This window comes from Colletes latitarsis, chromosome 9 (genome assembly GCF_051014445.1).
Source record: "Colletes latitarsis isolate SP2378_abdomen chromosome 9, iyColLati1, whole genome shotgun sequence".
NCBI classification, from domain to species: domain Eukaryota; kingdom Metazoa; phylum Arthropoda; class Insecta; order Hymenoptera; family Colletidae; genus Colletes; species Colletes latitarsis.
The window spans coordinates 30460289-30473256 of record NC_135142.1 but is presented as its reverse complement, the minus strand read 5'-3'; the positions used below and the strand labels follow the sequence as shown (position 1 = coordinate 30473256).

The 12968-nt window shown below is 50.5% G+C and overlaps 1 protein-coding gene across 24 annotated transcripts in view; it reads left to right on the top strand.

The window, feature by feature from the left end:
• The window catches only part of LOC143345789 (cell adhesion molecule Dscam1-like), a 65793-nt gene that overhangs the window by 19384 nt on the left and 33441 nt on the right, over nucleotides 1-12968 (top strand). For 15 of the 24 annotated variants that reach the window (XM_076773211.1, XM_076773209.1, XM_076773208.1 and 12 more), the window contains exon 6: nucleotides 2021-2170. In XM_076773211.1, coding sequence (XP_076629326.1) covers nucleotides 2021-2170 — 150 coding nt within the window. Of the gene's footprint in view, nucleotides 1-2020; nucleotides 2171-3957; nucleotides 4082-6106; nucleotides 6231-10926; nucleotides 11337-11423; nucleotides 11548-12645; nucleotides 12770-12968 lie in introns of those variants that run through there. The other 9 variants (XM_076773216.1, XM_076773217.1, XM_076773239.1 and 6 more) reach the window with 4 other exon arrangements.

The following is a 12968-nucleotide window of genomic DNA, read 5'->3' as shown; positions in this document are numbered from 1 at the left end:
TTCCGGCTTTTACGGATAAATGCACCTCGATCGAAGAGAATTTGTTGACACATTACGTTCTGGAGATGTATAAATACGCCCTGTCGCCAATGGTCGCACGTAGTACCGAAATCTTATATTTATTTACGGAAGTACAAGTCTCACTCGTCTTAAGTTGTTCATTACAGCACTATTTAACTATTCGTTTACGATATGTGTTGACCGAATCTACCGGGGAAAATCGAGATCGAGGTGAATTTTGCGGTGTAAAATTAAAAGATCCCAACACGTTTCGTAACGGGTTTCCAAACGGTGAAGACGAGGGGTTGCTCGTCCGTGAAATTCGGAACAGACGATTTTCATACACCCTGTGCGTGGCGATCGCGGGGCGGGGAAAACGAGGCGGCGGAAATGACAAGAGACGAATGGGGAATGGGATGCAGGAAATTGCTAGGAAGAAAATATGGAGCAGGATATCGAGGCTCGACGAGCGAGAAGGGTGGAGTTATTTTCGCGGGGCGGGTAGCGTCGTCTTTCCAGAGAGTGTTCGTTCCATCGGCCTCCGCTCGTATCTCGATCGCGTTCTCGATGATCGACCGACGACGGAAATGTGTCTGGCGTGCGATGAAATCCGTTCGAAAGCCCGGATGCCCCTCGTTTCGAAAAAGGAAAAACAAAAAAAAAGAATACGTAAATGCTGAACTATTCTTGAACTGTTCGTACGACGTTGACTGCCGCTGCTCGCGCTGTCCCAGACTTTTCCCTCCTTTTCCGCAACTCTTCGACAGTTCCACAAAAAAAAAAAACTCTTTCGAGCTTTTCTTTCCCCGTGTGGTTGCTAACAAAGTAAATGGTTGTTGTCGCTTGTAGTCGTTGCTAACAGCATGCGTCGGGTTCGTTCGTCTGGCAATTTTGTAACTTGGAACCAGTCGTCCGGATGAACGGAACGCGAGCGTGAGATACACGCGAAGGTAAATCTTTTATTCCACGGGAAAAAACGAACGTCGAAGTTGTTCGACGGCCCGTGAAACGATAAGGTGCGGAACGAAAGGTTACAAAATGAAGGCTTGGACTTTTAATCCCTTCGCGCGGCCGAAGAGATCACTCGTTTCATAAATTTTTAGGATCGAATATAAAACTCGCTACATGTACGATCATTTTTACTTTCAACCCTCTGTAACTCCGTCTGATTTTGAAAGTTACGTGTATCTGTGTTTTCAAAGATTAATTTCGCATTCTTATCGCTTATATTATTTCTGAAAGGCCAAAGACAGTTATTCAGGGTTAATCGATCGTTAAGATGATGCGTCGCGAACATTATACAACGGGATCAAGCGTTTCGCAAGTAGTATGCAAATCAGGCGGGACGTTTGCTTTCGCGAGTGCTCGAATCGAACAAAATGAACACGAGGCATCGAATTAATATTCATGAATAAATATCGAGCTCGATCTCATCAGTAACCACGGGACATCTAAACCGTCGCGAAAGGGGTTAAAAGGATTAAAGGGAATGCCGTTGATCGTTGAGCGATTCAAGCCGGTCTGGTTGCTTCTTACAACGTTTCACGGACATCCGGCGAACAATAGATGCTCCGGTATTCCCTTGGCTATTGCTTGACGAACGGGTCTGTATTGCCAAGCGATTCGTCGAACGATGAAAGCACGAGATAGATACAGAGTCCGTCGCTATTCAACGTTCAACGAACCTGGCCAAGTTAGTAGAAGGTAATAGAGCTGCATGCGGGCCAATGTATTAATCAAGACGGCATTGTACTCGTCGACACACGGTTATGTGCCAACGTGGAGAACGAGTACCGTGCGGTCGTCGGGATAATTGAATATTTCTGATTGCCCGAGCTATCGGAGCTCGGAGCCGTAAAATATCCACCTCTTCTATTAAGCTGTTCCAATACCGATACGATTGGAACTGTTTCGTTTGATAAAGTCAATTATCCCGGGGTAGAAAGTTACACGAGAGAGATCAAGAGCGGTGCGAATTAATCTGTGTGCTTTCCTTTGTGGCTTGTGGCCGCGCGAACAGACGGGAAATACTTGGTGCTGCCTTCCGGTGAACTCCACATTCGCGACGTTGGACCCGAGGATGGATACAAGACCTACCAGTGCCGCACCAAGCATAGACTAACCGGAGAAACAAGATTATCCGCCACGAAGGGACGTCTCGTCATTACCGGTAAGTGGCAAGCACAACGATCGATCACAATTCATCGCGATCGAAATCACGATTCCGATTCGCTGGTCTGTCGCTCGGGAATCTCTTTCAAACATCGAACGATGAACGTAGACTCACCGTGTTTGTTTCTGATAGAAATCGGAATCGTGTTTTCGGAGTTTCGAACCCGGATATCACTTTTTCTTTGCAACGAAATCACGCGTGGATTCCGTCGTCTTTGATCGACTTTCATTCTTTTAAACGAAACTCGTGCACGAAGCAAATAATCTTGCGATTAAATTCTTCCTCTAGAGAAGATATTGAATCGATTATAATACGATTGTCTGAAGCGTCTCGTAGAGATCCGTCCGGGTTCGAAACTGTTAACCGAGGCAATTGATTTTCCGGCGAACGAAAGTGTAACAGTTCGAGCACACAAGCTGTTGAATTAATTCAAGAGTAACGCTTAGTTTCGATATCAACGCGTCTTGGAAAATCAATCGTCTTCGGATACGTAGCCACGTCGATGTACGTGCAATCACTTGGACCAACGAGCTTGATCGCATTAATAACTAAAAGATTCGTTTGTTTTGACGTTTGAATGGACACAGAAGTTGATTCGTTGAAAAGGATCAAGCTCGTTGGCAAACCTGAATGCTGGGACAGGGTACCCCTGCGGGCACGCGCCACCGCCCGCCCATAATTCGACTCTTGGCATGATCGGTTTCGGATGAACATCTCAAAAAGAAGCAACGAAAATGTGCTGAAAGAGAAAGACAAAATTTTTTTTACGAACACGAACATTCTTCCGACGCTTTGCGGCGCCCTCACGCGATCTCCGGGCTCTGTCCTTCGCTCTCGCGTGGTAAGTTGAACGTCATTGTAATACTTCACAACGACTGAACGTCGAAGATTGAGACGGTCGCGAGCGCGCGTGGAATAGATGTGATGCTCAATGCAGCTGTCAGCTTTTAACGTCGTCGTATCTCGTTTCGTGAGCTCTCGACAGCCGTGTATGAACCGCGCTATCGCGACGAATCTCAGTGACGTACACACAGCTTCGTTGGGTACAGAACTATTCTACCGTCGAAGCTATCGGTCAACGATGGGCAACGATAGCGATCGGCGGGCCAAGCCGCCCTATTCAAACCATGGCGATTCTATCGGCTCCGGTCGCGTCTGCAAGACGCGCGATAGAATCGAGCAAATGGGATAACGATGGCCAAGATAGAGTAACAAGAATCAAAAGCGCCGACGAGGGGTTCCGTGCAGGGGGCCCACGCGCCACAGACGACTCCGGCAGTCACGAACAGTGTGTTTTTCGTTGTGAAACAGAACCGGTGGGAAGCGTACGGCCAAAGTTTCCTTCGATGGACAACATAAACGGACTTTCGACGGAATCGAAAGGCAGTTTACCGCTTCTGTGCCCTGCACAAGGATACCCGGTACCGGTAAATAGGTACGATATCTCTGATCATTGATGCGCGGAATGAGCTTTCGCACGATCGAACGAAAAGGGACCAACAACCGAGGGCTGTTTGGAAGGGTTTCGAGACGTTCCTGCAAAGATTTCTTGCATCCATTCCTATCGCACCACACGCTAGAAGCACGGAAACATCGTCCTAGTTTCGCGTATAACCGAATCATCTTCAGAGATCGTTCCAAGCCATCCGAACACCAAAGTCGCGATTTAATTATCGCATGAACGATAGAAAGAGCGGCAGTTGGAACGGCTTGTTTCCCTCAGGGGTTCCCCGTTCGTCACGCAGCCAGATTATCACGCGAATCCTTGCTCGTGTATCCTTCAGAACCCGTGGGCAGCGTCCGTCCTAAGATTCCATCGACGGACGACATACGCGGATTCAGGACGTCGGTCGACGGATCTCAGGCTTTGCTGTGTCCTGCGCAGGGGTTCCCCGTTCCCTCAAACAGGTAGAGACTCGACGAATAGAAACGCGTACGCGCTAGATCGGTCCTGGAAACCGAACTTCCTGTTTAATTGCATAATCAGAGCCGGTCGGCAGCGTCAGGCCGAAATTTCCGACCATCGACGACTCCAGGAGTTTCCGAACGGTCCAGGACGGCTCGGCCACCCTCCTCTGCCCCGCTCAGGGGTTCCCTGTCTTGGTGTTCAAGTAAGTTCCAACGCGTCACGGTCGATTCTATCTTCTGTTCTCTTACTTTTCTAAATTTTTCCTGGACACTCGATCGCAGAACCCGTGGGAAGCGTCCGGCCCAAATTTCCGTCCGTGAGCAACATAAACGGTCTGACGGTGGCCTTTAATGGGACGCTGCCGCTTCTCTGTCCCGCGCAGGGATTTCCGGTGCCGAGTCATAGGTACTGTCTTTAGTCAGATTTGCTTTTAATCCCCCAGGTGAGATTCTGATTCTCCCGCGTTGAGACGATACTCTTTTCCGAACTGGTCAACAGCAGGTACCCTTTGCGATGTTTTTTTTTTCAAGAAACTGCGAGATATTGTAATCCATAATTTCATCTATATGTCAAGTCATCTGTAGAGAAGATTTACAAACTTTTGGACGATAGGGTAATTACAGTATTACAAGTGTTCTCGGTCTTTCCGTTTGGGGATGAAAGTACGAGTATATTCGTGATCGGTCGCCAAAGCGTTAATTGTGTTTTCGCGAGTCCGTGTCCAAAGGGGTCCCCCATCCCACGTCCAATTGAGCAGTCGATTCCGGCCGCGTGAATGCAATTTGATAACGTCCCAGAGCCGGTGGGCAGCGTGAGACCGAAGTTCCCGACCATCGACGACACCCACGGATTCCGTACGATGAAAGACGGTTCGGTGACGTTGATGTGCTCCGCCCAAGGGTTCCCTGTCCCCGTGCACAAGTAAGTCGAAGTTCGTCGAAAACCGCGAGCATCGTAAAACTTTCCCATTCGACGACGATTCCGCAGAGCCTGTCTCGAGCGCACGCCCCAAGCTCTCCACCACGATCAACTTGATTGGACTCTCGGCGAGGACGGCCGGAAGTTTGCCGCTTTTCTGCCCTGCCCAAGGATTCCCTGTTCCGTCTTATAGGTAGGGAGCCTGTTGACGATCTCTCTCAGAGTCGCGATTACAATTAAGGGTCCGTGGGTTAGCGCTGACAGGACGAAGCAGCTTCGAATAGTTTCATATTTCCCCGGAAACGCGTGTGTCTGTTCGCGTGGGGGGGTTGATACGTCGCGTTCTCCCCAGTGGGTCCCCTGTCCCCAAATCTTCCGCACGTGCTGACGCGTGTCTTCCTTCTGGGACTTGTCGCAGAACCTGTGGGGAGTGTGCGGCCCAAGTTCCCGACGATGGATAATTCTCGCGGGTTCGTCTCGAGGCTAGGAGAAACGCTGCCTCTGCTGTGCCCTGCTCAAGGATTCCCGGTACCTTCTCATAGGTGGGATACATCTCACGCATTGTTCTTATTTGTGGCGGTTTACTGTTGTCAGAAAAAGTCTAGCAGGCCCTTAGACGCCGGGACATCGAACAGTCGAGTACTTGCGAGAGGTTGTGCCACGTTTTCGTACCAGGGGCGTACGTAAAGCGATTCCAACTTAGAAACAGTTGACTTGAAAGGCGTGGTCGTTGATTCACCTGTCCCGGCGTTCGATAAAGCAAATCGTTTCGACGATCGCGCGTCTGCATCGGACTTCTCTTTGCCGTAGAACCGGTGGCCAGCACGAAACCGAAATTCCCGATGACGGAAAACTCGCGTACGTACACGGTTCGCTGCGATTTGCCGCTCACGCTGATGTGTCCGGCCCAGGCCTTCCCCGTTCCAGCTTTCAGGTACAGAGAACACGGAATTCTTGAGAATAGAGTCGGGAATCGATGCGCAGCTCCGTATCTAAAGAAGCCCAGACAGGCGGAAAGAGAAAATACGGGAGTGCCGCGCGATATCTGACGCGACGTTTACCAGCGAACGCGTTTCTCGTTACCTCTTTCTTGCTATCTCCCGTAGAACCCGTCGCAAGCACTCGGCCGAAATTCCCGTCGTTGGCCGACTCGCAGACGTTCAAAGTGACGCTCGGTGGTGCGATGACGTTGCTGTGTCCTGCCCAAGGGTTTCCCGTTCCGTCCTACAGGTAACACGCGCCCTTAACCTTCGACCCGTCGCGCGAATCACCCAACTTTTTCGTCAGAGCCAGCATCCAGCACGCGACCGCAATTATCCGGACCGAGCGACCTTCTACGGTTCAGCGCTTCTTCGCTAAAGAGCGTCACCCTCCACTGCCCCGCTCAAGGATTTCCGGTTCCTTTTTATAGGTAGGCAGTCGAACGCCTCAAACGCGATTCAACAACGACAAAAGCTGCTCGACGCTCTTTTGATTCGCGTAAGAGAGAGGGGACGCTTTCTGGAGGAGTTACTTCATCTCGAAGATGCAACGGAATTGTATTGCATGTTTGATAGTTTGGGCTCGCGAAGTCAGTACTTATTCAACGACTGTTTTTCCCTTAATTTTAATCGATCGATTCTCTTGGAAGTGGATTACGATGGGCAACATTTATACTCGTAAGGAAAAATGACAAGGTTCGTCTTTACTATTTGCAAAGTATAATTGGAATAAGTAAATCGCGCGAGCTACGTCTTCGAGGAAGAAGTCATCCATCGATGTCACTTCCAATCTATTAGCGCAGTTATGCAGTTTGAACTTCTTCGTACGCTGGAAATAGCCCTGAGGCCATTTTCGTTTCAGCGTTCTTACATCCCGGTGGTCGTTCGTAAGGATCTTGGCCAGAGCTTTGAAATATTGTGAAAGCTTAACGCGATAGATCTTGACAAATTTTTGGACTTATTTAGCGCACTAAGAAACAATATTCCACGCGACATATGACACACAGAATTGAGACTAGCACCATAGTCCAAAGATGTTGGAATTCTTACGGTATTTTCTTCGCAGCCATACAGTATCAACAACTATGCGGGGTGTTTCGTAACACGTGGTAGCTACTTCAGAGCCGGCCAGGGGCTCGGAAAGGTTCATATAAATATACGTCCTATTTAATAGGTTTCTTAACGCGATACAGAGTGTTAGAAAACGCATAACCGCGTCCCTTTATGGCGAAGGGGAGTCCCTATTCCAGCATATTCAAAGACTCTCTAGCTTCCTCTTCAAGCACGACCTTCGAGCTGTCTCGCGTTCTGTTTTTAGAACCCGCCTCGAGCAGCAAGCCACAGTTTCCATCTGTGAACGACGTCGGATTACGCGTAACGAAAGGCACAGGGTTTTCGTTGCTTTGTCCAGCTCAGGCGTTTCCAGTCGCCACGTTTAGGTAGGTCGATATATCCGTCGACTCGGGTGCACTCGCGTTGCGAGGAAAAATAGCCGAGCCTCGGTGTGTTCTCCCCGTCGCGGAGCTTCGCCCTGTCCCAGTATATTAGGCACGTCGACGGAATGGAATCCGCGTCTCGCCTTCTCGGAAACGAAGGCGAACCGAGCGGTTGTCTCGGATGCTCCCTTTCGTTCGACTTCCAAAGATATTCCCCGTTCGTTGTTTCCCAGAGCCCGTCGGCTTCGCGAAGCCAAAGTTCTCGACGATCGACAAGAGCCGAACGTTCGAAGTCCCGGAAGCTCAGGGCCTACCGTTACTGTGTCCCGCCCAGGCGTATCCTGTCCCAGTCTTCAAGTAAGTTTCGCGACGAAGGCGCGCAGGGGCCGTTTGCATCCCTTAGCGATCCCCTCGTCGCAGATAAGATTCGTTTGCCATGTGTGTGACGCAGAACCGGTGTCGAGCTCGAAACCAAAACTAACCGCCATGGACGTGAAATCGACTAATCCCAGCGCGATGCTAGGTACCATTACCACCCTACTGTGCCCCGTTCAAGGATTTCCCGTGCCAGCATTCAGGTAAATCGTTTTCAGAATCGTTGGTACGCCTCTCTGTCACTTTCGCGAGGGCAACGGGTCCTTCGTTCCTCCGTCGTCGTGAATAGTTTAATCGATATCGCGCTCTGTCGCCCCCTTTCGACACTATCGCGGTTCAACTATCCCCGTTTGCCCGGCGAATCGATGGCGACAATTAGCGGATCGTTATCCGGGGTCCTGTCCCAGTGACTCGGAGCAGACATTAACGCGGACGCGGTTCGATTCTTCCCGCAGAACCCGTCGCCAGCGTCAAGCCGAAATTCCCCATGACGGAAAACTCGCGCACCTATACCGCGTTCACGGTGAGACGCGACCGGCCTTTGACTTTGCCATGTCCGGCCCAAGCGTTTCCGGTTCCAGCCTTCAGGTACGCGAACACCTCTACGAACCACTCTCGGTTTACGTAACGTTTGTTATGGCTGGCAAATTTTATTAACAGCTTCTCTTTTTATCAAAAAATATCACTGCAACTTCGTTTGCTGTGCTTCGGAGTTAAGATGCAAGCCTATTTCAATTATCAATAATACTAAGATATACTAAAATATTTAATAAGTTACAACGCTGGTAAACCGAGAGTCGAACGTATTTAGCGGCCCAGCTATCAGGGCGTATCGTCAGACACGGTCGAAGGAGTCACGGAACGTCGAGGGAACAGGTTTCGATGGTCTTCTATTTGCACAGACGGGTTACCCAGTCCCAGCGTCGGGGGCACCGGAGCATTAGCTGAAAATGATTAATTTGCTCGTCAGAACCGGTGTCCAGCGCGAAGCCAAAGTTTACGAACGCGGACATCAAAGTGGTGAGACCCACGGCGAGCTCCAGCGCGGTGTCGATGACTTGCCCCGCTCAAGGGTTCCCTGTCCCCATCACTCGGTCAGTAGCAGCTCGTCCAGCCTAATCGATTTACCTGTTCTTCTCCAGAGCCTACCTCTAGCGTAAAGCCAAAACTACCGACCAATCGTAAAGTCGAATTCGTGGACGCGAGATCGGACAGCGCGATGAGTTTGATGTGTCCGGTGCAAGGTTACCCTGTTCCACTTTCGAGGTGAGACGATATTCGATCGGGCGTATGCACACACGCTCGCGCGAACCTATATAGAAACGATACAATTTCCCAATCCTGCCGGTGTCACGGTTTCGAATGACTCGCGGCTCCGGCTTTCCCAGCCACCTGTCCGTTAATTCTAATTTCTCTCTCGCCGTCTTCGTCGTCGCTCTCCAGTGATTCCCGACAGCGCGATATTTTCCCCAGAACCTGTTGGATTCAAGTCGCCAATTTTCTCCACCGACAACAGCCTTAGTAAATACGCGAGGCGCAGGGGCACGAGCGTGGTGCTCGCGTGCAACGCTCAGGGATTCCCCGTGCCAACCACCAGGTAATCGCTCGCGTGTCGCGCGGAAATATCGCCGGGCTCAAAGTGTTTATGGTTTTTGGCGAACGCGAGCTTCGGATCCTTATCCGGCTTCGCAGTTCTGTCGCACGTAAACGTCCACCGCGTGATTTCGTAATCGCGAATCGATCGCCCCTCGTCCTCGAGGTCAGGGATTTTTACGAAATCGAATTAAAAAAAGGATCGTGTAACGTTAATTACAAGCTGTATTGATTCGTATCGTGAACCTCGTTGAAATATAACGTGAGAACGATACGGTTCGCCGACCGCAACAGCTGGACTCGCGTGAGTCAACCGCCTGAAACGTGGGCCCCCTGCGACCTTTAACCCTTCGCGTCGGACATTTTGAAACATATTTAAAAGTTACTTAATTTAGTGTAATCTTTCACTTTGTTTTGATTTAATGGTCTGCGTTAATACACTGTCTGCGAAGGGTTATCGGGGTTAGAAGGAGTTTGAATAGAGAATATTAATTAACCCTCTTAAATTTGATGAAAATGGATACGAGAAGCGATCGATTCGACGCGGGGTGGGAGCGTGTTCTATGGAGTTTGGTATTGTTCGTAGAACCGGTCGGATTGAAGTCGCCGATGTTCTCCAACGACGATAGTCTGAGCAAATACGCGAGACGAAAGGGCACGAGCGTGGTGCTCGCGTGCAGCGCTCAGGGATTCCCCGTGCCAACGACCAGGTAAAGCGCGTCCCAAAGAGCGACGATCGAACGCGGAACGATCGATTTCAGAGCCGGTCGGAGCAAGGTCGCCCCGATTAACGTCGGACGATCTGAGCCGCACGATCAGGCGATCGGAGGGTCAGCCAATCTCCATTTTTTGCGCCGCTCAGGGAAGCCCTGTGCCCACCACTAGGTAAAGGATTCACGTCGTATCGGTTATCGATTGAATTCCGCGCCAATATAAACACCGATTCCGATGGAATTAGTTAACGGTCGCCGTCGTTTCGGGTAACAAACTATTCCTGTTTCCGTGTACGGCCGAACGGAAAGTTGCATTCCGGAATAATCGGGCGTGAAATGTTGTTTAGAGCCGGTCGGGAGCAAGGCACCAACCTTTGCCGGGGACGCTAAAATATCTCTGTTGGCACGAAGAGTAAACATGGACGTTAGTTTGCCGTGCAATGCCCAGGGCCATCCTCCTCCTCGACATAGGTATGAAACTGAGCGTGGAACCTTTGCAGCGGTTTCCGAGAGCAAAAGTGTACCCGGCATGGAATATCGGAACGTCGCGGATACGGTGTCGATTAAAAAGTTCGCTGGGGAACCCTGTCCGAGGGACGTCGAGAACAACGTCGATAAATTTTAACGACATTCCGCGTGACTTCGTTATTCCCTTGCTTAGAGCCTGTGGGGATCAAAGCGCCCGCTTTTCTGGGAGACGTTAAGTCGTTCTTCTTCCTCCGTAGAGAGGGGTCGGAAGCGAGCATGCCGTGCAATGCCCAGGGGCATCCTGTTCCCGTAACCAGGTACTAAATTACCCATTGAAAGGCATCGACTACCGTGCAGCCTGAATCATTGTCGCGCGGTTTACTCGGCGTTCTTTGACGGACCATGAAACGAACCAGCTCCGTCCACTCTTGCGCGTGGTTTTTTCTTTCCTTTTTTTTTTTACCTCGAAGGAAATCGCCGATCACGGGACAATGATTACCGTAAGTCCATTAAGCGGCGACGGTCTGGTGCGAATCCTGTCTCCGCGCGAGTATCGGGTTCGGTAATTCGATACAGTTAGTCCGATAGTACAGTCTCGAGGTTCGAGGGGCGGTCTTCATATCCCTGGTTTGCTAATCCCACGACAGAGCCGGTCGCCACCAAGAAGCCAAAGTTCTCGAGTGACGCGAAGAAGTCCTGGTACGATCGCGTCATCGGCCAAGATCTCACCCTGTTCTGTCCCGCGCAGGGGTTCCCAGTTCCAACCTATAGGTATACAACCGCATTCTAATCGTTAGGTGTTAGTCAAAGAGCATCGAGCTCACAGCATGCCCCTGTTGTCTTTGTGTGATTCGTTAGAGCCGGTCGGCAGCAAAGCGCCAACGTTGACGGGCAATTTAAAGGGTGGCTGGATGGAGAACAAAGCGGCCACCAGCGTCGTCCTCTCCTGTCCCGCGCAAGGGTACCCTGTGCCTTCGTTTAGGTAACTGTTTTTCCCCCTCTTCCTTCGCGGGGCACTTAACCATCGACGGTCGTGGATCTGCCATTGCCACTGTCGCGGAGTTTCGATAGTAAGGGTGCTCCATTTTAAAACCCCCGGAATATCTGGATCTGTCACCCTCGATATCGCACAACTTTTGTTCGAGACATTTTTTCGCATCTCCATTGTCCTTCGAGATACTTGTCCGGGGAGATTAAAATGGGGAACCCTGTCTGCATCTATTATTTCGGTTAGTGGATCGATCGGAATTCTGGTATACTGCGAATGACAAGTCGCAGGAAATGAATACGAAATACTTGGCTTTGTAATAAAGATATTTTTATCCACTATCGAAAATATAATAGGGGTGGAAAATAAACGTGCTCAATCGGTGTGCAAAACTAGTCGATTGAGATGTAATTTCGAACAATTGGGTACAAAGACCGTCGAGAGTTAGCCCCGAAACGAGGACTCTTAGAACCCGTTCGCTCCTTGGAGCTTGAAGACCTCCGCGGCGAGTTGGATCCGGGGCGGTGTAGCATTGTTCTCCAATCGCTGAGAACCGAACGGCACTTATCGGCCCAATTTGTTTCCATTACGCTGCCTTGGCCTTCTTTTTCCCGTTGTCCCCGTCCCGTCGTTGTTCCCGCTTCCGACGTTCAAAGTGGAACAATTAATTTCGCCCCGTTCGTCGCGCGTGTGCATTGTTAGAACCGGTCGGCAGCAAAGCACCGGCGTTCACGGGAGACGTGAAGGGCGTGTGGCTGGAAAAGGCAGCAGGGACCAGCGGCGTGTTGCCGTGTCCGGCGCAAGGATATCCCGTTCCCTCCTATAGGTAAAACAGCCACAAGCAATAATTAAAAAGACTCGTCGCCGATAGGACGCGGCCAGCCATCGACCGCAGGGAGAAAGCGTTCTCCGGACTCGTTATTCCGTCGGTCGCTTTCACCGTCGACGCTTCCTCTCATCGAGCGCCGTTTCTTTGCTCCCTTTTGCGATCGGGGGTCCCCTGTTCCACCGCGATTACGCAACCCTACGATAAGAACCGCGCGGGTCGAAGGGCATTACCTCGTTGACAGCTTTTGTTTTGCGTATGATCAGAGCCAGTCGGGAGCAAAGCGCCAGCGTTGATGGGGATCGTTAAAGGAATAATATTGGAGGCTAAATCGACGTCCAGCGTCGTGGTATTTTGTCCAGCGCAGGGCTATCCCGTGCCTTCGTTTAGGTAAACCTATGATTCTTAGGTGAATGCAACTAATCGCCGCGATGCACTACGTTTATCCACCGAATGTGACTAAAAACATTGTGTATCGTCTTTGGTCGTGCTCTCGCTTGGCCTAAGGTGTCTACTAACATATCAACGCCTTATCGTCGGACGATAATCCATCGGTGATAAGTTGCATTTGTCTTGTCCGACGATAATG